Raw genomic sequence first — 25,328 nt, forward strand, 5'->3', positions numbered from 1 at the left:
TAGGGCCTGACTGACAAGCCTCCTGAGCTTGTCAAAGTTGGCTTTCCTGAAGTCAATGACTTCCATGTTGCTGACTGACTTGCCAGCTTTACAGTGGATGGTGAAGGTGATCAGCTCGTGGTCGTTGTCACCCAGCTTCCCATCAATCACTAGGTCACTGATTAGGTCATCCCCCGTAGCCAGTACCAGATTGAGCAGCACTTTGCCTCTTGTTGGCCCACAGACTTCTTAAGTCAGGTAGAGGTAATCCACACTCGAGAGAAAGCTTTGCAACCACTCGGATTTTGCTGAGCGATCCTCCCACAAGATGTCCGGGTAATTGAAGTCACCCACGACAACCATGATCCTGGAGCATTCAGCCTCAGCCAGTTCCCAGGAGAACTCCTGGTCAAGCTCAGGACTTCGGGTGGGAAGTCTGTAGTAGACTCCCACCATTGTGTCCCCTGTGTCGTATTCCCCACGGATTTTAACCCAGAGGGTCTCCAGTCATCCACCCTGGTTGCCAATATCAGCTTGCAGGGACATGCAGCTTTCCTTAACTTAGAGAACTACACCCCTGCCCCTTTCATCTACACGATCCCTCCTGTACAGGGTATAGCCATCTATACCCAAGGTCCAGTCATGGGTGGAGTCCCACCAGGTCTCCGTTATCCCAATGACATCATAATTATTTGCACTGAGCAGGAGAACAAGCTCCTCCTGCTTGTTCCCCAAGCTCCTGGCTTTTGTGTACAGGTAGGCAAGTGTACCCTTGGGGGCTCTTGTCTTGCCCACAGATTGTACCAGGGCTGAAGCAAGGGTAGGCTCCCTTAAGTGCCTTGGCCTGCTGGCTTTGCAAGGGTTGCTCAGCAGTCCAGCAGTGGCGGTAGACCCCCCATTCCCCAATGGGCTTAGTTTAAAGTCCGGTGCAGCAGGTCAGCCAGCCTGGCTGAGAAGAGCCTCCTCCCCAGGGGAGAGAGGTGGAGGCCAACTCTTCCCAGCAGCTTGCTGCCTCTCTCGCCAAAGAGCGGGCTCTGGTCATGGAAGCCAAAGTCTTCCTGATGACACCAGCGCCACAGTTTTTGGTTGACTACATGGATCCTCCTCTCCCTCCTCAGCCCATAGCCCGAGACTGGGAGGATCAATGAGAACACCTGTGCCCCCAGACTCTTTAGCTCTGCTTCCAAATCTCTATAGCGCCTCATGACCTGGCTGGGAGTGCTCTGAGCTGTCACTGGTGTCACATGAATAAGGAGCATGGGATAGTGGTCTGTGGGCTGGAGGAGTTTTGGGATCTTCTCCGCAATGTCCCATATGCAGGCCCCCAGGAAGCAGCAGACTTCCCGGGCTAAGGGGTCAGATCGGCAGATTGCCCCCTCAGTCCCCCTCAGGATGGAGTCTCCCACAACAAATACCTTATGTTCTGTCTTGGGGAGAGCGGGGGCAGTAGCTGCAGTTAAGCCTCTGTTTCATAGTTTCATAGTAGCTAGATTCGGAAGGGACCTAGGTAGATCATCTAGTCCGACCCCCTGCCTTGGCAGGAAAGAGCACCGGGGTCAGATGACCCCGGCAAGGTGCTCATCTAACTTCCTTTTAAAAATCCCCAGGCTAGGAGCCTGCACCACTTCCCCTGGAAGCCGGTTCCAGGCCCTAGCCACCCTGACTGTGAAGTAGCGCCTCCTAATATCTAATCTAAACTTACCCTCCGCCAGCTTGTGACCGTTATTCCTGGTCACTCCTGGCAGCGCACGGGGGAACAGGGACTCCCCCAATACCTGCTGATCCCCCCTGACCAGTTTGTAGCAGGCCACAAGGTCCCCCCTTAACCTTCTCTTGTGGAGGCTAAACAGGTTCAGGTCCCGTAGCCTCTCCTCATAAGGCCTGCCCTGCTGACCCCTGATCATACGAGTGGCCCTCCTCTGAACTCTTTCCATATCGTCCACGTCCCTCTTGAAGTGTGGTGCCCAGAACTGGACGCAGTACTCCAGCTGCGGCCTGACCAGTGCCGCATAGAGGGGGAGGATCACCTCCCTGGACCTGCTCGAGATGCATCTGTGGATGCATGACAGGGTACGGTTGGCCTTCTTGACTGCCTCCCCACACTGCCGGCCCATGTTCATCGTGGAGTCAATGACGACTCCAAGATCCTTTTCCGTCTCTGTGCTGGCAAGAGGGGAGTTCCCCAACCTGTAAGTGTGGTGCCGGTTCTTCCTCCCCATGTGCAACACCTTGCACTTATCAGTGTTAAACCCCATCCTATTCTCATCTGCCTGTGGGAGCTGGCAACTCAGCAGGCTCTGCTGGAGCAGCAAGAGGTGTGTACCTGTTGCTAAGCTCCAGCAGGGCAGGGGCCTTGGTGCAGCAGTCCTTAGGGCCCTTGACCACCTTGGTCCATGTCCCTGTCTGGACAGAGTGAGAGCTCCCGGAGTCCTCCTTTGTCCTGAAGGGAGATGGTGATCTACCCTCCAGCTCCCGGGGGAGAAGGACCTGGCAGCAGGAGTCAATCTCCTGCTCACAGTCCCTGATGGCACACAGTCTCTGGACTGTGGCCTGGAGCTCCTCCAGCTGGCGCGCCAGAGACCCCAAAAGGAAGCAGACCCCACATGGGGAGGTGGCCATCCTCCTGGCCACCAGAGCCTGAAAAAGGGACAGGCAGCCTGCGCAGCTGAAAGCCAGGGGCTCCGTCTGCATGGAGCCCGGAACCATGGGCTCCGTCTGGGTGTTGGGGGGGGGGGGGGGGGGCGCAGAGCCCGAGGGGACCCTTGGGGTGCGACATGTGCCCATCCATGTCATGCCTCTGGTAGGCTAGCTACGGCTGGGACTGTCTACCCTGTGGGGTTCGCAGGCAGGGTCTCAGGTCCTCCTGCGCACCCTTCTGCGTGAACTCCGTGCTAACTCATGTGCCGGCAGGCAAGAACACCTGTTTGAGTGGCTCCGGTCCCGTGGCTCCCTAGGGGCTGGGCGAAGTAGGGCCCTGGGTAGGGCTTGACCTGGCCTGGCTCCACTCAGCCGCCTCCTCCCACTCAGTGAGGGGTTAACCCCATCCCACCACGGGCCCTGCTTGCCGCTGGCTGTTCTGGGAGTTGGCGGGGGGCTCCGCGGCTCCTGGGGAGCCTTTGGGGGACTTTGGGGGAGCGGGGCTGCGGTGGGCTTTCACCCACGCGTCTCTTGCCGCTCCTGAGCCTTGTTCAAGCTTGCAGGTAAAATATAATTTTAACTTGCTACTTTCAAAACAAAACAAACAAAAAACTACCAATGTAAACTAAAATTTGAATGGCAACAAAATTTTATGAAAACTCTGGGCTTGATTTTCAACTAATGAAATGTGTAACAGACAACTGGCTGCCTAAATTTTGGTGTACAATTACCATAACTGTGCATGCAAATCAGACACTGGCACACTCAAAGGGTAAATTAGAAACAGAACTAACAATTTGTGTATAGTGACACTGAGTGCACATAAATGAAGCATAGAGCATAACCTCATAAATCTGGCATGTTTGGGACTGAGCACCCATTGGAAATTTGAAAATTCCATCTTTTTTTAAACCGGAGCAGCAGCCAGTTGCGGAGCAAGGGGGAGGTAGCAGTGGCCACACACAGAACAGCAGCACAGGATGGTGGATGGTGGCAGTAACCACCGTGTGTAAGCTTCCCCCTCTGAGTCCAGGGGAGTGGGAGAGGGAAGCTTAAAAAGTGCCAGATTTTCCAGAACTGTGAATTAAGAGATCCAGATTTATAAGGTTATACTGTATTATGCAACTGGTCTAAAATCACAGCTCAACAGACCTTATAACTTCTCAATCTCAGATTAAGAGAATCTGAAGATTCATGAATGTCTGTTCTAGATTAGGGAACAAAGAAAGAAGTTATCGTCCTCCTTTGGGCACATTAGGCAACTAAAATGAAGCTTAATTTATTTCTGGTTCACATTTACATTAAAATCATTCAGAAATTTAAACTACTGAAAAACAAGACCAAAGTGATTTTGCTTAAAGGGATTTTAGACATTTTGTAGAAACTCACAAAAAGGTAACTGAAATATATTATTCAGTTTGGCAACTGGCTCCCCTTCAGAAGAGTAGACCCCAGTCATCCCATACTGTATAATTGTGAAAAAATGTGGAATGTTATAACATTTAGTATGTCAAAGGAAAAGAAAGCAACCACTTAACTGGCAGAATTCCACTTAACATAAATAGACAAATACTACCCATATATCTTAGATACAGGAAAACATAATGCACTTTTTGGATTTTTAAAAACTCTACTTTTTAAAAATGCCCTAATTTAAACAGGAAGAAAAAGTTGTATTACACAGTTACATATACTGCATTCAGAATCTAAGCAACACAACCTTGTCATAGGTATTATATGAATTTTCAATTACAATTCACTATTAACATCTATTTCTTTGTAAGACACTGCTTACGGAAGAAGCAAAAATGCAAAAATGTTTTTCAACCTCAAAATGCTACTAAAGATATCTTAACCTCAGCCCTTCTCTCTAGCCTCATATAAGTAACCTTGCATGAAGATCATAGTCCTACCATAATAAAAATTCAGTGCGATGCCACTGAAATTATGTCACAAATTCTGCAGTTATACAACTTCACTGCAGGCTCAAGGTGAAGTTAAGGATTTTCTCCTTCAGCACATATTTAAATGCATCTGTTTGGTAACAGGCACAAAGTGCAACAGAAAAACAGAGCAAAATGATATTATTCAAGAGTCAGTTTTTGAGAGAAATACTCTTTGACTTCTTAAATGTATTTACAAGCACAAATCCAGGCATTCTTTCACTTCCAGGGTAGGCACAGGTATCTGCTATGGTGCAAGAATGCATGTAGAGTTCAAATCCAAAAATGAAGGTTAGTTTTTTTGCATAATCTGTTGGTGTAAAAAATTTCTATAGTTTGTCCCTCAGGTCTGACATGGTTTTCAACTGATTCCACTATTTCATGTGGCAAGACTCCAATTATCCATTAACCGAAGGAAAAAAGCTATAATTTCACATTTATGTTCTAGCCAGAGGGCTTAATATCACAACTATGAATTAGGACACCAAGATTTGGTAATTTCACTCTCTTGATCAGTGCTTAATAATGAGTAATGGTACCCAGCTTATGCAAGTAGTATTTCCTCATTCCTAACTGAAATTTACTCTAATATCCTTTACCCAAAGGCCTCAAAACACTTTAGTAACACTACTAACATTTGCAACAACTATTACATTTGACAGAAATTATTGGTATTTTATTGTGATAGAGTTCAAAAAATATTAATTACAATTTTTAAATTGTGGTTCCCAACCTCAGGTCATGACCCAAATGAGGCTCATGGGGGCAATGTCGGTGGCATCACACACAAAAGACAAGCTGTGCCACGTGCCAGGAGCTCCCCCACCCCTGCACCACCAACGCTGCACTCCACACTTAGCAGCAGGTCATGGCAAAAAAGGGTTGGGAACCACGGGCCTATTAATTCTTTTAGATAGATGGACCACAAGCAAGACAAGATGAAGCCATGTCTCATCAGTACATTTTTTTCTCTGTGGTTTTCCCCAAAAATTATTCCCCCTTCTCTCTCTCCATATGCCTTAGCCAATATGCTCAATCACTACATTATCAGTTATTAGTATTTTATATATTACCTTTCTCAGCCCCCTCCCGCCCACCCAAATTGATACAAGTTCAGTGAGATGGGGATGATATATCCCCTTTAAATTCACGAAACACAGAGGAAGCAACAGCATTATTACAAGTCATGACCAGAGGAGAATAGTTTTTGTATTTTGTATGAAGAAAACCAAATTAATTTCTGTTAATATTATCATATTAGCCAACTGCACTAATATGACCCCAATTAACATGTTCTCAGCACATACTGACACTTCTGAAATACTATTAAATAGAAATACTTAAGACATTGTGAGTTTTTCCTGTATTACGAAGTAGGCCACTATCACATTCCAAGACATTCAAAGAGATTAAAAAAAAGATACAAGTTGTTATTTGTATTAAACTACGGAAAGGTGATTTATCAAAAGGGCATTCATTATTGCTGTTGCTTTCTTTACTTTCCATTGTCTGTAATATGCCTTGTAACAATTCTTTCCCTATGAACATGGTCTGTTTTCACCTTAATTTACATAATTTTTTCTTCTTGGTTTCAACAGGTCTAAATTATAATGTTTATTCAACATACTGAGCACATCAATCTAATTTGGAAAAAAGTTAATTGGTTACATTGTGCCTCCAGCTAGTTTTGCAGAAAAAGAGCCCAAAACTTTCATAATATGAATTTTGTTTGGTCTTCTGTATAGATGCATCTTCAGCTACTATAAATGGCTTTTGCTTCAGTGACTTTGAAATATAAGACTGGAAGGAACCCTGTGAACCATACTGTCACCTGCAATCACAGGCAACTGTATAATACATAAAATTCAAAAGGGTCTATGAAAACATCTATTCTGGCCTCTATCTAATACCACCACCACAAATCACCCTTTGTCCCCTCACCTAGTATCTTTAGTAATAAATAAATAAAAATCCTTCAAAAACTACAATGTACTACCTAAAATGGTGCCAGCAATGTCCTGGATTGTCTACAACAGGGGTGGGCAATTGGAGGGCTGCTTAAAGAGTTTTGGTGAACTGTCAAAGGCCATGAAGATAGCCCCACCCCTTGATGGATGCCCTGCCCCCATTTGCCATCTTGGGACTGGAAATCCCACCTCTAACCCCTGACCTTTGCCACCAGAAGTCCCTCCTCTTACCCCGGAAGTACTCCTTTTGGGAGGGAGCGTGCTGCTATCTTGAAACCGAAAAATACACCCAAATCATATACTGAAAAATAAAACATCTACTATACCTTATTTTAATTATTTTAAAATCTTTTTGTCCTGTTTTGTGTGCTTGCATAATGCATCTAGAGGCAATTGCATAACAGATCAAAATACAGTCCTAGTCTTGTATAGTGTGTGTGGACAATAAAGGGGTGTATGTGGGGGACGTGGGTGTTTGAGTGGTGGGGTACGCATATGGTGAGCAAATGTGGATGGGTGTGGTGTATGTGGCTGGGGTGGGGGCAGTGGGAGGGTGTGCTGATATGGTAGGTGGGCTGGGAGAGAGGGATGGGGTCGGGTTACCAGCTCCACCACATGCGGCTCTCGCAGACTGTGCGTGAACCTCCTGCAATGCAGCCAGGCAGACGGAGCACCCAGGCTCCACATTCCTGCCACCCCCAACCTGCATACCTGCTGGGCCCAGAGCACTGGCACAGGCTCCACACTCCTGCCCACTGCCACCACTCCCCTGCTTTCCCTCCCACATGCCCACCCACCACCACTTTCCAGAAGCCACCGCTGCCATTCCCCTCGCCTCCCTGTCACCCCCCTTCTCCCTCCACCCTCTGCTACCCATGCCCACCACTGCTTCCTGCCACTTCCCCACCCTGTCGGGCACTCTTGCTCCAGCCCGCCTCAATCAGCACCACGCAGTTCCTGGCTGTGTGGGCCTATCACAGCAACTTCCCCACCTTCCTCTGTCGAATCTTATCTACTCTCCACTCTGACCTAGGAAGGCTGGTGAACAGCCAAAGCTGCAAAGGCTTCTGGATTGGGATGCGGGCAGTGCAGACTCAGGCAAGCCTTTCTGCTCAGCCGCTGGATCCTGCCACCAGCTCCCCCTAGGTCCTACTGCCACTGGTGCTTTGTCATCTGACAGGCAGTCAGGTGCAGATAATAATTTTCTAAATTTTTCAGGGGTCCCATGGGCTGAACAGAATGGCCTGGCAGGCCAGATTTGGCCCATAGGCTGTATTTTGCCTGTCCCTAGTCTACAATGACACAAGTTCCTTTTTAAGGAAAGACAGGCACAGACAGCCCTCAAAAGTTGACCAAAACCTACAAAGGAAGGCAGAAAAGCCTCTTCAACAGTTTTTGTGAATCTGACATTTGGGTAATTTCCTTAACCCTAAATCTAATAAACAGTTTGACACTAAGCATAGTAGCAAGGCACAGAAACCAGAGATGTCTTTCAGTACCAATCTTTCATCTCTGGTGGGCCAATGTTTTAGAAGAAGTAAAAAGAAGAAAAAAAACAGCTAATGCAGGCCAATAGGGAGGGAATTTTTTTTTTCCAACAGAAGCCCTTAACTCTGGAATTAATTAGTTAAAAACACTGCAACATATACAATAACTACTTCAAGCATATTGAAAGCTCAACAGGAAGGAGAATGAACAAAGAAGAAAACAAAACCAGGTCAGGTAATCTGTCACAGTTACTAAGTCTAGCCTCTCTTTCTTGTACACTGTGACATTCAAAAAGCCAGTACAGACATTCAAAAAGCCCCTGGCAGAAGTGCTCTATCACACTTTACTTAAAGAGATATAAATTAGAGGACGAGTGAATTGAACAGATGTTCAGTGGGAAGCAGAGAGGGCAGAGTGCTTGAAGCCTACCTGCATTAGCCACTGGAGGCACTCCTGCACATCTCCCATGAGGCTGGTGGAGTGGCCCCTCTTCCCACCCCCACCCCCAGCCCCACCACCTGGTGACTCTCAGCAGTAGTTGGGGAGGAGATACCCCAGACCCTTTCCCCCCACAGCCCCTCTGGCCAGGCAGCAGCACACCACAGGACCAGAGCTGCTGAGGGGAGAGAGACCCCAGCCCCCTTTCCCTACAGTTCCCCATGAATGGGCAGCCCTCTGGAAAGGGGCCTGGGCTTTGTGTCCTCAGAGAAGCCCCAGTGCTAGGGTGTGCTGCTGCCTGGCTGGCACTTCTGCAGGGACACAGAGCCTAGAACCCTTCCCTGCAACTCCCCCAGCCAGGCAATGATGCACTGCAGGGCCAGGGCTGCTGCAGGGAGGAAGACCCGGGACCCCTTACCTCACAGCTCTCTGTGGCCTGATCCCAGCTGGACAGCTCTCTCAGTCAGCTAAGGGGGGCTGCAAGGGAAAGGAGTCTGGGCTCTGTGTCCCTGCAGCAGCCCTGGCCAGGCAAAGGCATGCCATGGGGCCGAGGCAGCTATGGGGAGAGAGAGACCGTGGACCCCTTCCCCTGGGCCCCCGGCCAGGTTACTGCATGCCATGGACCAGGGCAGCTGCAGGAAGAAACACCACCCTTCCCCACCACCATCTCCTCCCATCTGTGGCTGACAGCTGGCTGGAGGGAGGAAGCGAAGCTGACTCAGGTTAGCAATAGTCAAGAGGGCAAAGCCAGCCCAGCACTCAAGCAGTACAAATGAGCTCTGCACGGGGTTAGAGCACAATGCTGCCTGAGACAGCAGTGATTGCCCTGCCTTCTAAATTAACCCTCAAAGTGATTTGGCACAGATGTTTGATAGAGCACTCTTATAGAAAGTGCTTTTGTCTAAAACCTCATCCATCAGGGGTTAACTTAGAGCATGATCCACCATTTTTAAAGCATTCTAAAAGCTGTGAATGTTTGTTCAGTTATGGCTTTAGAGTGCTTTCTGCACACTTAAAGAGCAATATGTGTAACACCTATACCTAGCCTGCATGTCCACAATTTCCTGTACAGGCAACCCCCACTTAATGCTGTTTCTCTTAGTTCGATTTCACTAATGCTTATATTAAATTGATCCCTGATTTTACTTAGCGCTCTGCAACTTTCATTATAACACTTACGGTCACTGTCTTGGGTCATTAAAAACAATTGTGGTCACCATCTTGGGTCATCAAATACTTCTGGTTTCACTTAACAGTCATTTAACTTAACACTCGGTTTTTCAGGAACCGATTAAAAGTGCTAAGCAGGGCTTGCCTGTACTCTAAACTAAAGCATAAAAACCAAATAAAAACCAAACTCACCTCAAAAATACTGAGAGCCACCACCCTAAAATCCAGACACTGTCAGAGAACTCCTTCACATGCAAGCAGCTAACACAAAAACTGAGGCTTTCAGCCCCCATTTTTGTGTTATCAACCAACTGAACATTCAAGGCTACATATCAAAAACTTCTAACTCCAAATTAACTTTGTACTATCACACTAGTCCTTGCATTCACTCATCCAATTTCTCCTTGCTACTTTTGCCAGCTACATTGCTCAGAATACCATTCTAGAACATCACTCCTCCAGTGGTCTAAATGCATTCATACCCACTTTATAGCCATTTAATTTTATCTAGTAACTTAAACACATCATCTCCTTACCTATTATTTATTTATAAAGAGTAATCATGACCTGCTCTCTACTCCACCACAGCTGTTACAGTTCTCATCATCAGAGTATTTAAAACCCAGTGGGTCTGCCTGTTGCTCATGGTTTGGACTGTTCTGGTTTGTTTTGGTTTTGGTTTTTTGTTTGTTTTTGTTTTTAAAGTTACTTTGTGGGAGACGGTAGATTTAGATCACTGCAATTCAGACACTGCCTTCCTGTTAATTAAATTTACCAAACATCATATTTGGGGCCTAAAAACACTAATGATACCATTTTAATTGCTAAATAATTCATTGTGCTATAGGGAACCCATCCCTGTACAATAAACCATGTTCATTTTTATACTTCTAAATTTAGTCAACTTACAATGCTGTATATCTGTCCATTGCAGACTGTACATCTCTTCGGTAAACTGTTCGAAGAATTACCATGACTGGGTCAAACTCCTTATCCCAAACGTCAGCTGTTGTTTAAAATAAAGAACAAGTTAACATTAAGTTTAAATGCTGAAACTTGAGATTGTTTTGTTAATTAGTTTTAATGGATATTTATTTTAATTACGTCATTTTCCGTTATATAAATTGCCTTTAGCAGCAAACAACGTAGATTAATTCCCCATTACTTTTTTCTCTATCAGTGTATTCTAATTTTGCCATTAAAGATATTTCCCCTCAGTTCCAGAATTAAAATTAAAAAGTAACAATCTATTCAGGCAATAGATCTCTTTAATTAAATGGCTCATTTTTAGTGCATTATAGTTTCATTTCTTTTTGTATAGTACTCTAGTTAAAAAAAAATTTTCGGTGTCCTTTAAGTGACAACTGACATGAGGCAGAGAGAAAAAATATATAATTGTAGAGCACAACTCTAAAATCATTTTTAAAGGCCTAAAGAACAGCATTATCTTGGTTATAATTCAGCTCATGTTTTACAGTCCTGATTTTTTTTTTTGCTTTTTTATTCTCATCTTCAAAAAAGGAATTTTTAAAAACATTTTCTAAACACAGGTTTAGAAATCAGAGGCAATAAATATATAGTAGTAAAAAGTTGGGTGACATTTAAGTACCAAGTACAGCAATTAAAATGCTTATACAAAGTATGTATGTATTTTTAATTCATGGTAACAAATAATAATCAGTTACTTCTCAAACATTTGTGTTCAGCCTTTCAGAAACTGGACTTCATTATTAACTATTATTTACAGCTCTAGTAGACCAGGATTATGCAGAAACAAATGTCACTAACATTTTAATATGAGCTCGCTCTCTCCAGTTCAGTAGTTTAAAAGTATCTGTTTGTATTCATTAAAGTGCAGCTGCCAAGAGAAGTCTAAATAGCAATGTAAATCAACAAAAGTATATAAGATAGATTTTTTAAAAAGCATAACTGTAAATCTTCTTTTTGAAGGAGAGAAATATATTTCCAAACTAAAATCAATTTAAATTATTTATCTTATTAAAGATTTTAGGTGATTATTACCATAACATAGCATTGAACCAGCAAGAAAAACATGAAGACAACAAGTCCATAGAATTTTAGCTCCACCAACAGGCCTAACGTAAGAGTGTACCATACTGTAGCATGCCTCAATTCTGTTCACTAACAAAAATGCCTATAGCAAAATTCAACCTTGAAAAAGGGTGGACAAATAACATTTATTGTGATGGACAAGATCAAGCAACGTTTTTAACTTGAATGTACCTTTAAGTAAATGTTCTCTCTGCTATGGGAACAGGAAAAAATCTTCTCCTGCAAACTATATTCCTTTTTCCAACATATCTTGCAATCAAGTAGGAAAAAAGATATCTTTATGTTAAAATTTTTAAATTATTTCCTTACCCTTTTAATTGAAGTTTTGACAGAAATCTCCTAAACTATTTAGTGTTAAAAAGCATTAAGAAAAATCTGAAGTAATAATGTTAAACCACTTCAGAAGATGTAGCATAACCAACTTGCTAGTTTTTTTGAGGTTAGAGTAATTATTAAATTTACATTTAATTTATGGGTTATAAAGAGATTAAAGGTATAGATACTTGATATAATTACTATGAAGTAATGTATTTTGAAATAAGAAATAGATAAAAGGAGTTCTTCCAAACTACCTACTCACAACAGATGCTATTATAGCATCTGGTCATTAAGAGGTAGGGGAACTGCAGCTGCATACACATGTTCAAATGAGCTGGAAAAATTCTCCCACATTTGTTCTCTTGGTAGAAAAACTTACCTAGGGATGCCTGAACAGACCTTCAAATGCTGAGCCCCTGAAGAGCAGGGAGCTTGCAGTGCTGATGCTGAGCAGCCAGAGGGGCCTTGTGCACACATCTCAACACACTCTGCCGGCTCCCTTTGTTTACCTGATACAGGGCAGCACTGATTGACTGATCCAGGCTGCTTAGTCAGCCTGCAGTCTCCCTGCTGCACAATGTGAGGATTATGTAAATGGCATGTTCTTCTCACTGCTTGGCTGGAGTAGTAGAGTCCAGTGACCAACACACTCTCCTAGAGAAGAAGTACCCATGGACACTGTAAGACTCTGTTGCAACTACTAAGAGAAGAACATTCACTCTCTCAAGAGAAACTCCCTTGGGAATGATTCAACACTGGCTGCTCCATGGCCATATCATTTCCTTGAGGCATGGGGATGAAAATCTATATTTTAAAAATAAATACTCCGGTTCTCTCTCTCTGGACCTGGCCAAACTGTGCTGACACTATCACCTCAAACATATACATTGTCTGAAGGCAGGGAACTTAACAGTCTATCAGAGAAAGGGAAACAATTTCTGATTGCGTCTTCTGAAGTATTACAGATGATGTTTTGTAATGCACAGTTGTGCAGCAAGGCAGCTTTAGATATCAAGTTAAGGAGGTGGTATTAAGGAAAAAGTCATGTTGTATTTTTTTATTATAGGTAACTGTCAGCAGGTCCACCAAGTACCCCCTCTATCCTCGTAATTTCCGCCTGCCACGACTTGGATCTTAACGAAATGAAATAGGGAGGAAGTGGTTGGTATACCAAGGGATACCCGTGGGAATTACCACACTGAATTAGATCTATTTCACATGGCTTTTATTCAGTTGGTCTCTGTTATTTTACGGGAAACTCCCCTTGTGGGAGACTGCAGTCCCAAAGATTGGTCTTGGGGACCCCCCAGGTCTCCTGACCGGTCCCAGTCCGATAATACAGTAAGAATGAGGTTGCACACAGTCCTGGTCTCCGCAGCCAATTATTCTATTAACAGTTCGTTACAACCGCTGCCTGTGCGGCACCCACTGCTGATTATATTAGCAGCTTGTTACAGTTGTCACCTGCGTTCCTCTCGGGCAGGGTCGGTGCGCAGGGTCGGCGCACAGGCTCCGCAGTTCTTTCTCAGCCTGTCTTGCCCTCTGGGTCCCCAGTGTCTCTCTCCCCTCCCAAGGTTCTGGACTCACCCGGATGCTTTAGGGTCAGAGCAGGGGTCTGCCACCTGCGTCTCTCTCTCTCCGCTGTGCCAATGTGCAGGCTCCAAGGCTCGGCTCCGTCTCTTCCCACACTCACCGTCGCTCCTATTGACTCCAGGTACGTCACGACGGGGTCTGGGTTCCAGGCTCTGCCTTCCCTGGTTCTCCTCTTCGGGAAGTCTCTCGTCATTCTCTCTCTCTTCTACAGTGCCCAAAGGTGTCCCTCCTTCACCTTCTCTTCTTCTTATCCTCTGAGACTGGTTGCCATTGGCTCCTTAAGGGCAGGGGCCCACCCCCCACATGGTAATTATTTCCAGCTGCCACATTCTCTTAGCAACAGTGCCTCAATGGAGACCCTGTTACAGTAACAAAGCTAAATTTGGGGATATACATATGATACATCCATAATATGATATTTAAAAAATATTAATATTAATCCTGAAATTAGAAAATGATGTGCAACTAAAAGACACTAGTCTTTCTATTGAAAGCTTTCTATACCAGCCATCACTTCTTTACTCTTTCTCCTCTGCAGAAAGTTGACTATCTGGGTGTTCCAGAAATCAGGCTGATATGCAAGCTCTTCAGTTTTTTTTTAATCATCAAAAATATTCCCAACAGTTCAGTACTCAACAGAGCTAGATAAGGAACACATCAGCGACTCTAATGGATCCCAACAGGTTGGCTCTTTTCCATTTTTGGCACAAGAGATGCTGTATTAAATATCTAGATGGTCATCTGTCAACTGCCTACATTGTACCCACAGGAAACCAGAATGTTCAGACTTCACAGATGGACCTGGTACATTTGATTTGTACCAGAGTTAGATAAGTTTAGTGACTCATCAATTGTTTTTCCAATGTTTGGCAACTATGTTAAAGCTTTATTAGTTTCCAGGCTAAAATAAACATTCTATACAAGATTAGGGCCCTTTATTTTAGAAAGCAGTGAAATTGTTCAGTCTTTGTATGACAATAAACATGTTTGCATTTAATTATTATCTCCCAAAAATGAAAAACTCACACAAACACACTGGTGGTAACTACCTTTTGTATAACCAGCAATATTATTATAGTGGTCCTTGCCCTGCCACTCCCCCCCAGCTTCCCACAAATAACCTGAATAACCTTACAAATGAGATTTCAAAGTTGTTTAGCATACCCAGAAACTAATAAATGCATGGATTTTATTTTCTCCAAACAGACTTTCCAGGACAGACTATTTTTAGTCAACCTTATGTTAAATGACTCTGTCTTAGTGCATGGGAACTAACAAGTCTCTCTGAATCTGCTAAAAGTGCATCGCAGACATGGCAATATAACTTGGGGGGTCCACTAATCTCCCACCAGTTAAATTCAACAGTAGACTGAGAATGCTGAACTGTATACTTGCGAAAATCCTGCTAAAAAAAGACCAGTCCACCAGCAATTTTAAGAAGAGGCATTAAACTCTACCTTTACTACTCCCCAAGTCAGCAGGACTCTCAAGTGTGAACAGAGGCAACAATTATACTAGCATTAAATGGTATCAGTGTAAACAAGAGGTGGAAAATTATTTCAACTGAAGGGCTGCTTAATGAGTTTTGGTGAACTGTGAGGCCTGCAAGGGTAGCCCCGCTCCTTGACAGGTGTACCACCCCACAGTTCCCATCTTGGGGCTGGCAGTCCATCACCTAAGCCATGACTTTTGCCACCAGAAGTCTTGCTGGTGCCCCTTGCCCCACAGAAGTACTCCTTTTGAGAGGGGAGGGTTGCCATCTTGGAATGCGAAAAAAACTCCCAATCATAAGATAAAAGTCAAATACCTACTATAACATATTTTAATTTTATTACAAAAAATATTTTTGTCCTGATTTGTGTTTCTGTACTGTATAGAGGTGATTGCAAAATAACTGATCACCTTCACCATCTGCTGTAAAGCTGGCAAGTCAGTCAGTAATACAAAGTCCTCAACTTCAGGAAAGCTGACTTTGACAAGCTAAGGAGGCTTGTCAGAGAGGCCCTAAAAGGCCACAACCCCGCCCACTCACACCCAGTGCCCCCCAGCCCCACGGTACAGGCAGGGGGCAGCGTTCAGCCCTGACCCCCTGCTCGCCAGCAGGGAAAAAGCTGGTGCTAAGCACGGGAAAAAGTGGCCCCTCATCCACCCCATGGCCCGTGCCCCACGCTGCAGGCGCTCGCAGCCCACACAGGGCTGTCTGGAGCAGACACAGGCTGCCTCACGTGGGCTGCAGGTGGATGCAGCGTGGGTCACTGGCCATGGGGCAAGAGGCCACTGTTCCCTGTGTTCATGAACAGCTCGTAACCTGCCCCACTGCCACCCTGGCAGTTGGGCCGGGTTACAAGGTGGTGCTGAGCGCAGGGGGTGGAGAAAGCAGCCCCTCCCCACCCCATGTCTGGTGCCCTGCACTGCAGCCGCTTGCAGCCCACCTGGAGCTGCCTGTGCCTGCTCCGGACAGCCCCGCATGGGCTGCAAGCACCTGCAGCATGGGGCACCGGCCATGGAGCAGGCAAGGGACCGCTCTTCTCCGTGCAGGAAAAGAGCCTGGGGAAAAACTGAGCACAGGAGGGAAGCAGCCCCTCCCACGCCTGGTGCCCCACGCTGCAGGTGCTCACAGCCTGCATGGGGCTGTTTGGAGTGGACTGCAAGCAGCTGCAGTATGGGGCACCAGGTGTGGAAGGTCCACTTCCCACTCTGCACTGCTTCTCTTCCCTGCCCCTCCCCAACTTACCTGAGCTTCCCGCACTGGGGCAGCCGCATGCTCCCAGCCCAGAAACCCCGGGCTGGGGCTTCTGGCTGGGGGGTAGGCCAGGCAGGCCCAACTGTTGTTAGAGCCTGCTGGGCTTCCCCTGGGTCCTACTGCCCTTGGTTCCTGCATTTTTGACAGGAACCAAGGGCAGAGAAAGATTAATTTTCTACATTTTTTTAGGGGCCCCATGGGCCTGAGTTAGTGGATGCTGGTGGGCTGGATGAAATTGCCTGCCAGTCAGATCCAGCCCACAGGCCATATTTTGTTCAACACCAGTGTAAACTGTTTCACTGTATTGGTTACATATGTATTCTCCTAGACCAGTGAAAGTATAACAACCCTTGTATAACTAAGGGTTCATCCGGTTTCATTGAGGTTGACGTTAGAGATTTATCTCCTTTATCCCACCGCAGAAGCATGCAGATACAGCCATTAAGTGTGTGCTCCTGACCAGCAATTTATACTCTGCCCTTTTAAAATAGCTGAAAAGTTACATCTGTCTGCAGAAGGTATGCACAACCTCCAGCCCACAGGCCAAATGCAGCCTGCAGAGCCATAGTTATCCAGCCCAGGGAGCTCCCCACAGATCAGGAAATTTGGTGGAAGAGGAGCAGTGGCAATAAATACAGCCACCAGCCCCCACTGCCAACTTCCCAAACCCCAAGCCCTGTGTAGCAGGTTGGAACCAGATCGTGCCCCTCCCCCTGGGGTGAATGGGACCAAGCCATGCCCCTCCTCTGGGGCAGGGCCACGCCCCCTTAGCCCCATGGGGCCAGCTCAAGCTCCCTTCCCCTGAGGAGCTAGGTTGGAGCCAGGCTATGGCACTTTCCCCACACCAGGTTGGGCCATGCCCCCTCCCCCAACATGGCTGGGTCATGCCCCCCACATCCAGATTGGAGGCTAGACCACACCCTTTTCCACCCAGTCCTATACTCCCTCCCCTCGTCCCCTCGAGGCCACGTTGGAGCCAGTATGCACCCTACCCCCTGCACACAGCCAGATGGGGTCCTACTAGGACCCCCCTGTGCCAGATTGGGACCAGAAACCAGCTCTGACCACAGCCCACTGGCCAAAAAGGTTAAGCACCACTGGCACTGGTCTACAGTATGGATCACTGCCCCAAATACTTGAAGCATTTCAGATTCCTCTGTTGCTTATCTGCTCCATGACATGCAGCAGTTGGTGAAACATGTTCATTCACTAGCATTCCTCAACTCATCTCCTTTGAGATCAATTCCTGCTGTAATAGTCTAATTTAGACTGCAATCTTCTCATGACAGGAAGCCTGTTATATTTTGTGATATCCATATTGTGTTTCTTCAAAAATTAACACTCTGTGCTACATTACAGCCATTACTCTAAAAACAACACAATGCAATTCTAGTTTGCACAGTAAATTTCCATTCTGAGGTAAAAGTTAAAGGAATTTTACAAAAACTAACTTGTTTCTGATTCTTGCTAAACTCCCTAATCATAAGGCTAGAATGAAAAGATTGGCCCAGGAAGATCTCCTTCATTATGAAGAATATATATATTCAACAAAAGAAGGGTAGCTACACCAAGGAATATACCTACTTGGCTTGCTCTTGCAGGGAGTCAGTTAGAAAGGCCAAAGTTGCAATGGAACTTCGGCTGGAAACAAAAATGAAGGACAACAAAAAGTCCTTCTACAGGTATATAGGGAGCAAAAAAGAAGGCGCAGGGTAACACAGGACCCCTACAGGGCAGACTAGGGCAATAGGTGACAGATAGGAGGGCCAAAGCTGAGCTCTTCAATGAGTTTTTTACTAGTGTTTCTGAACACAGATCAGGACAAATCTCCCAACTGGATTATAGATGAGCACAGGAAGGAAACCAGCCCACCAACTGTTAGCGCCAACTTAGTGAAGGGACACTTGGAGGGGCTGGATGTGTTTTAAGTCAGCAGACCCAGATGATCTTCATCCAAGGGTCCTGAAGAAATTGGCCAGTGTCATAGCAGAGACACTGGCACGGTTGTTTGAGCACTCATGGTTCTCAGGTCAGGTCCCAGAGGACTGGAAAAGGCCCAATGTGGTCCCTGTTTTCAAGAAGGGGAGGAAGGAGGATCTGGGTAACTTTAGGCCAGTTAGCTTCACCTTTATCCTTGGGAAAACCTTTGAAAAAATTATTAAGGATCACATTTGTGCGAGTTCAGCAGGAAAAATAATGCTGAAGGGCAACCAGCACAGGTTCACAGCAGGTAGATCCTGGCTGGCTAACATTGTTTCTTTTTATGACCAGGTCACAAATGCTTAGATGCAGGGGACACAGTAGATGTTATCTACCTTGATTTTCAGAAAGCCTTCAATATGGTATCTGCCTATTCTCGTAAATAAACTGAGCGGCTGTGATGTAGATGATTACATAGTCAGGTGGGTGGCAAATTGACTAATGGAACGCACCCAGAGAGTGGTGGTGGATGGGTTGGCATCGACCTGGAAAGAACTGGACAATGGAGTTCCCCAAGGTTCAATCCTTGGACCAGTGCTGTTCAATGTCTTCATCAGTGACTTAGATGAGGGCGTGAAGAGCGCTCTGTCCAAATTTGCAGATGACACCAAATTACGGGGAAAATTAAACACATTAGTGGGCAGGGAAAGAATCCAGGTGGATCTGAACAGGTTGGAGAAGTGTGCAGAACAGAACAGGATGCAATTCAGCAAGAGCAAATGCAAAGTGCTGCACCTAAGGAGAAGGTATTACCAACACACTTACAGACTGGGGGATGACCGTCTCAGCAGCACTGTCGCAGAAAGGGATCTCAGAGTCGCAGTTGGCTCCAAAATGAACATGAATTGTCAATATGATCAAGTGACCAGTAAAGCTAACTGTGCTTTATCATGCATTAGCAGATGCAACACAAACGGTCCAGGGAGGTGATAATTCCCCTCACGCAGCACTGGTAAGGCTGCAGCTGGCCTACTGCACCCAGTTTTGGGCGCCGTACTTCAAGATGGATGTGGATAACCTTGAGAGGGTCCAGAGGAGGGCCACTCGTATCATTAGGGGCCTGCAGGTAAGGCCCTACAAGGAGAGATTGAGGGATCTGGATCCCTTCAGTCTCCACAAGAGAAGACTGAGAAGTGAACTTGTGGCCACCTACAAATTCATTTGGGGGGGAGGGGAGAGGAGGGAGGCAGAAAGGGATAGGAGATGCTCTGTTTACCAGGGCACCTCTTGGAGTAACTAGAAATGATGGCCATAAACTGATAGAGAGCAGGTGCAGGTTAGACATCAGGAAGAACTTCTTTATGGTAAGGATTGCCAGAATCTGGAATGGGCTTCCAAGGGTGGTGGTGCTCTCCCCTACCTTTAAGAGGAGACTGAACAAGCACTTGGCTGGAGTCATATGACCCCAGCGCTCTTTCTTGCCTGAGGCAGGGGGTCAGACTTGATGATCTGCTGAGGTCCCTTCCAACCCTAATATCTATGAATCTGTGAAGCCGCTAGAGTTTAAATCCTCTGTGTTTTCCTATCCAAAAATGAAGGCAGGTTTCCTAGCAGCCACTTACTTGGTTAAAATAAAACAAACTTTTGTTTTTGGTATTTAAGTCATGTTAAAGAAATTTATTTTTTTCTATGCTCACGGATCTATTTTGAGCTTATTCTAAAGGAGTTGCCACTCTAATGCTCATAGGCAGGCACAAAGACAACAGAAACATGAAGAAACTCATTTGGACTGGAATCAGTTAGAAAGGAATTGACACAGTGTGTTAAAGCCATGTTGTGGTCATGAAGGTCCAGGAATTATGCAAGAGGCAAGGATATTTTGTGGGTGATACGTTTTACTGGACCAACTGTATAGTTAGAATAAAGTTAGCAAGCTTTCAATTGCAAATTCTTACCAACTGAAAGCTTGACTACCTTTATCCCAACTATATATTTGGCCTAACAAAAGATATCACTCCCAAAAAATCTTTTCCTCTCTCTCAGAAAGGAATCATACTTTGAATATCTAAGGTATATACTTTTTTGGATATGTAGGATTTGTTTCTGTGTAAAACAGGGCTGGCAACTGGTGACCTGCATGTGGCCCATAAGGCTCCAACCCAGACACTACCATGACTCCCTTTACTTATGCTACAGCAGCAGCCAGAGGTTCCAAGTTCCCCTTCTCATCCCCAGCTTTTGCATCCTGCCCCCTCCCCACCCCCCCAGGCAGGGGGAGCCCACAGCCCCGGGGGGTTAGACACAGCTAGGGGCCTACACACAGCACTCTGGGAGGGAAGCGAGGGAGAAGCAGTGTGCTCACATGCATGGTCCAGAGGCCCGTATCACAGGAGGTAGTACACACTCAGGCAGTGGGCAGCTGGGGAAGCACAGGGCCCATACTATTTGGGCCACCAGCAGTTTTACATAACACTGGTATAAAATATCCTCTCTGACATACAGTAGCCAGGGATTTCAAATCACAGATGTCCTCTACCTGCTCTTTGAGGATATCCCTGTTTTTTTAAGAACAAAAAAATCCTCCCTCCCCTGAGAAACAGCCTGATTCTATTCCCCTTCTTGACCTCATATTCTTAGATTAGACCACTACTGTATCAGGCAGGTTAAACAGTGGTTAGAACAGCTATGTAAGAAGTCCTCACTTGAATGTCCTGGAAAAATGTTCCATACTTTTTTACAAAACACATAGTTAAACTTATGGAATTAATTGCCACAGAAGGTGGTGGAGACAGATAACACAGGTTCAGAAAGGAACAGGATAAATTCATGTATGATAAATCTATTAATGACTTTTAAACAGAATGGTTGAAGATGCTTCCTCTGACATCCCTAAACCAATAATGGTGGATCCCAAGGAGGATACTAAATAGGGAATAGATGACTCTAGAGATACCCAGGTCACAGTGTTCTCCCTCTAGCATCTATTTCTGCCACTGTTGACCCAGTATGACAATTCTTATGTTTGTAAAGTTAAATGTTGGGGAAAACAAACAGCTAGCTGACTCCCTGCCCCTGGGGCAGGGGGCTGGACTTTATGATCTTCAGGGTCCCTTCCAGCCCTAACCTCTATGAAATCTATGAAACAATTGAAAAGCACACCATGTTTCAGAAGAGAAATAATTGGTCTGACAATAGAATTGCAGTATATTACAACAAAACTGCATTCACCTTCTTGAATATATATTTTAAACCTATCTATTGTTCCAAATCCAGTGCATTAGAATGTCCAGAACAAGCTTCTATAGTAGAATCTCATTAACTCCCACTAGTGACCAAGACAGTCACTGCAGACTGTTTACTTGGTAATTTGGAAACTGTAATCTTAAAAGACTTAAAAGACCAAAAAAGCATCTCCAGGCATAGTTTGCTCATTTATCTTGAAAGCCACAAAAGTAAAAATAATGACATTTTGATAATATAAGACATCAATAGGGCACATGGCTATTAAAATCTTCATTAAAGAGACTAATTTTTTTTACATCCGAATCATACAGTGTGCAGATCAGTACATTGCAATTAACAACATTTCTGTATCTAATTTTAGCACTGGCTTCTGATAACACAGCTAACCTTTGGCTTATTGGGGCTTATGGTTGGTCAACAAACAAAAACTCATCCTACATCAAGGCTGACTCCATGAAATGTTTGCGAGAGAATTATGAGAAAGCAGAAACAAAGGGGGATAAATCATTTTCTTTTAGCTGGTAAGTATCTTAACCTCTACATTTCTTAATACATACACAATGCCAACTTACCTTTAGGAGTATACATTCCTTGTTGCATGGAACCTCCAGGTTCAAAAACAGGAGCTTTAAAATCAGCCACAGCTGACAACACTGATTCAAAGCTTAAACTTCCTGGAATAATGCCACTTTTGGGATTTGGGTTTTCTGGAATGTGATTGTTAGGTTAAGAAAAGCAACAAATTGCTATTAAGGACTATTTACTAGCAGAAGCACAGCATATCATTTTATCTAATATTTTAATAAATTTGTATCTAGGAGGCTGAATTTTCACAATGCTTCATTTCTACCACAAGGGGTCTGTATTCCAAAGCAGTTCCACAGCAATGACATGTCTTGCTGAACTCTATCAAACATTTTGGGTATAATTCTAATTCACTTACACTGCTCCAACTGTCATGTGCTTATTAAGAAGTTCCATACTAAAAATATAGGCAACTACAAATAGTCATAAATATATTGTTAAACTTTCCTATCTTGATACTGCTAAGGTCACAGGAAGTTTCCAGAAGGAAAAACTACAAGCAACCTCACACTACTGATTAGAAATGTATACAAAACAAAGTTCGGAGATTTCTTTATATACATTCTTGCACATTCAGGTGATGATTATCACTTTTGTTTTACTAGTAATAATAGTAACCATATATTTTGTGTTTAGGACTAAACAAGAGCTAAGCTACAGATGACTGAATTCTAAAGCTCCCTGCAAGTTTTTTTACCTAGATTGACCATATCTCATTTTCTGGTATTGGTCCCAGGAGAAAAAAAAACCTCATTTGCTGATCACCCTCTTTCAGCAGCTCCAGAAATCATAAGGGCAGCTCTGCTTTAGCTGTTTTGTTTTAACTAACCACTTATTTGGTCTATCAAGCAGTAGGCATAAGATTTAAGAAAAAACTGAGACATGCAAGCTGACTAACCAAATGGCTGATCTGTCCCATGAATCAAGAGGGATGGGAGGGATGGAAGATTGAAATTTGGCATTAAAAGCCACAAAGCGGAATGCTGATGAAGCACAACTAGAGAAAGACAGAAAAAGATATCCTGATGGTTCTCTTTTAAGCATACAATAAAACATAAATGCCCATTTGTGCTAAGGCCTCAAATAAAGGATGTTGAAGGAGATGATTTACAATTTATGTGAAAGAAAAGTAGGGAACAGAGTGCCTGAAAAATGCAGAAAGAGAGAAACCTGTAAATTTTGCTTAAAAATTGTCTGTACAGCAATGGAGGTGGATTAGAACTAGAAATTAATCTGGAAGAGTGACAAAAAATTAGATTAAAAATGATTCAATCATTTCAGCTTAGTTTCACATCTTTTATTGTTGTAAAATTCAATCAAGCCTTCCCATCTTTAACTTTTGCCTGTGTAAAATAATAATAAATAATTAAATAATTCCTAGCTCTTAGAATAGTGCTTTTATCAGCAGACAGTGAGTCTGTTAACAAGGAAGGTTGATATCAGAAGAGACGCATACTGCCCATTTTATAGACAGGATAACTAAGGCCCCCTCTACACATGCAGGTAAAGAAGCAATTTAATCTAATGCATGATTCACACATGCATGGCAGGAGGTGCAATTGTAGGATTGCCATTAAATCCCATTGTGCCTTATTGCCAGTGCAAGAGGAAGCCCTACCTCAGGCTTCCCCTTGCAAGCTCCCACAGTTGAAAGCCTCATACACTCCAGTTGAGGTGCTCCCAGCTGCAGGGGTATAATCAAAGCAACCCCAAAGCAGGGAAATTCCCATCCCCTGATGCATGAAACCCCCAGGGCAGGAGGATCGCCGCTGCAGTGATCTCCCCACCCTGGCAGTGCAGGAAACCTTTGGGACCAGATATCCCCAGTGTCCATGGGTTTCCCACACCCCTGAGCCCTCAGGATTGAAGCTGCCTCAATCTCAAAGGCCGGGGGGTTTGTGTATCTCTGGAGCTGGGAGCCCTGTCAGCTAATGGGGGAAACCCTGCTACACATGCAAATTAAAGCTCAAGAGCTACAAAGATAATACACATTTTTTAGGTATAAATTTACAGCTAGTCGAAGCTTTTTATTTTGATGGCTACTTTGCACATGTGGCTCCTCTCCAGGTAACTGTACTATTAACCAGTTAATTGCATAATACCTGTAAGCTATAGAGAGGCCTAAGGCACAGAGAGGCAATGTCTACAATTAGATTGTATTATTCTTTAGCGCAGCAAACACATCCATCTTACTTGCATGCAAAGTATTAAGTAGACTGAGGTCTTGGAAAGGTAATAGTAAAACAACCAACAAATAACAGGTTTTTTATTGTTTGTTTTTTAGCTATCTGAACAAAGGAAACGCACTATATTCTAGAAATGCAGCATGGAGTTCATTCTTCGTGTAAAGTTTTTTTAACGTAACCAAATATATAGTGTCCCACTCAAGTCCCAGGGGATTTTAAAATTTGATTCCGGTTTTCTATCTTTAATCTTTAAATCAAAAGCTAAGAGCAGGAGAACTGTCATGTCATCTTTGGGCATTACAGCAGTACTCACAGATCCTGGACAGCTTTGTAGTGCTAGAAATAAATGTGTATCCAAGGCCAGAAGTTCCAACCCAGAAGCCCCCATTTTCCGACATTCTAAACAAACAGATAAGTTGACACAATCCTTGCCTCAAATCCAAAGGCTCTGTCTGTTTTGTTTTCATTTTAAGAGAGGTTTTGTAAATAAATGCAATATTTTATATTGAAAACATCTAAAAATTATTGCAAAGTTTCACAACTTATTTTCCCATGCGCTAGCAAGGAAGACTGCAGTACTATGAGAGAATTTCACGGTTTCAAAAGAACACCACAAATCTATGTTATCTTTGCACAGCTCTAAAAACAAGGCTATTATTGTCAATTACATAAATCAAGTTTAAATTTGTTAATGGATGCCAAGGATATGAGATCTAGTAATGAGCTATGAGTCCTGTCATTCATACAAAGTTGGGCAACCATCTCTGCTCTGAGGATCTCGTCATCAGTCATTCCTAAAACAATAAAAATAAAATTAAGTATCTGAGGGAAAAAAGTAGATACAGGTAAATGTTTTATTTAATTACATAGGTAATGTTTTAACTTACTAAAATTTAACTAGAAATGTAAGGCTCAACAATTTGATATTCAAATAAATAAATAGGTAAATAAATAAGTAATTTCTAAGCTTAAACTGTAGACATTTTCATTGTTTTTTCTATTTCTAAGGTATCTAAAACTTAATAGATTTATTTAAAAATTGTTC

The 25,328-nt window shown here is 44.2% G+C and overlaps 1 protein-coding gene across 5 annotated transcripts in view; it reads right to left on the reverse strand.

The window, feature by feature from the left end:
- The window catches only part of UBR3 (ubiquitin protein ligase E3 component n-recognin 3), a 261,968-nt gene that overhangs the window by 160,090 nt on the left and 76,550 nt on the right, over positions 1-25,328 (reverse strand). For all 5 annotated transcript variants that reach the window (XM_090045497.1, XM_090045496.1, XM_090045495.1 and 2 more), the window contains 3 exons: positions 24,990-25,077; positions 22,085-22,224; positions 10,532-10,628 (listed from right to left, as the gene is read on the reverse strand). In XM_090045497.1, coding sequence (XP_089901623.1) covers positions 10,532-10,628; positions 22,085-22,224; positions 24,990-25,077 — 325 coding nt within the window. The remainder of the gene's footprint in view (positions 1-10,531; positions 10,629-22,084; positions 22,225-24,989; positions 25,078-25,328) is intronic.

The sequence above is a fragment of the Crocodylus siamensis genome, chromosome 4 (assembly GCF_052110815.1).
Source record: "Crocodylus siamensis isolate JL-2025a chromosome 4, ASM5211081v1, whole genome shotgun sequence".
Lineage (NCBI taxonomy): Eukaryota > Metazoa > Chordata > Crocodylia > Crocodylidae > Crocodylus > Crocodylus siamensis.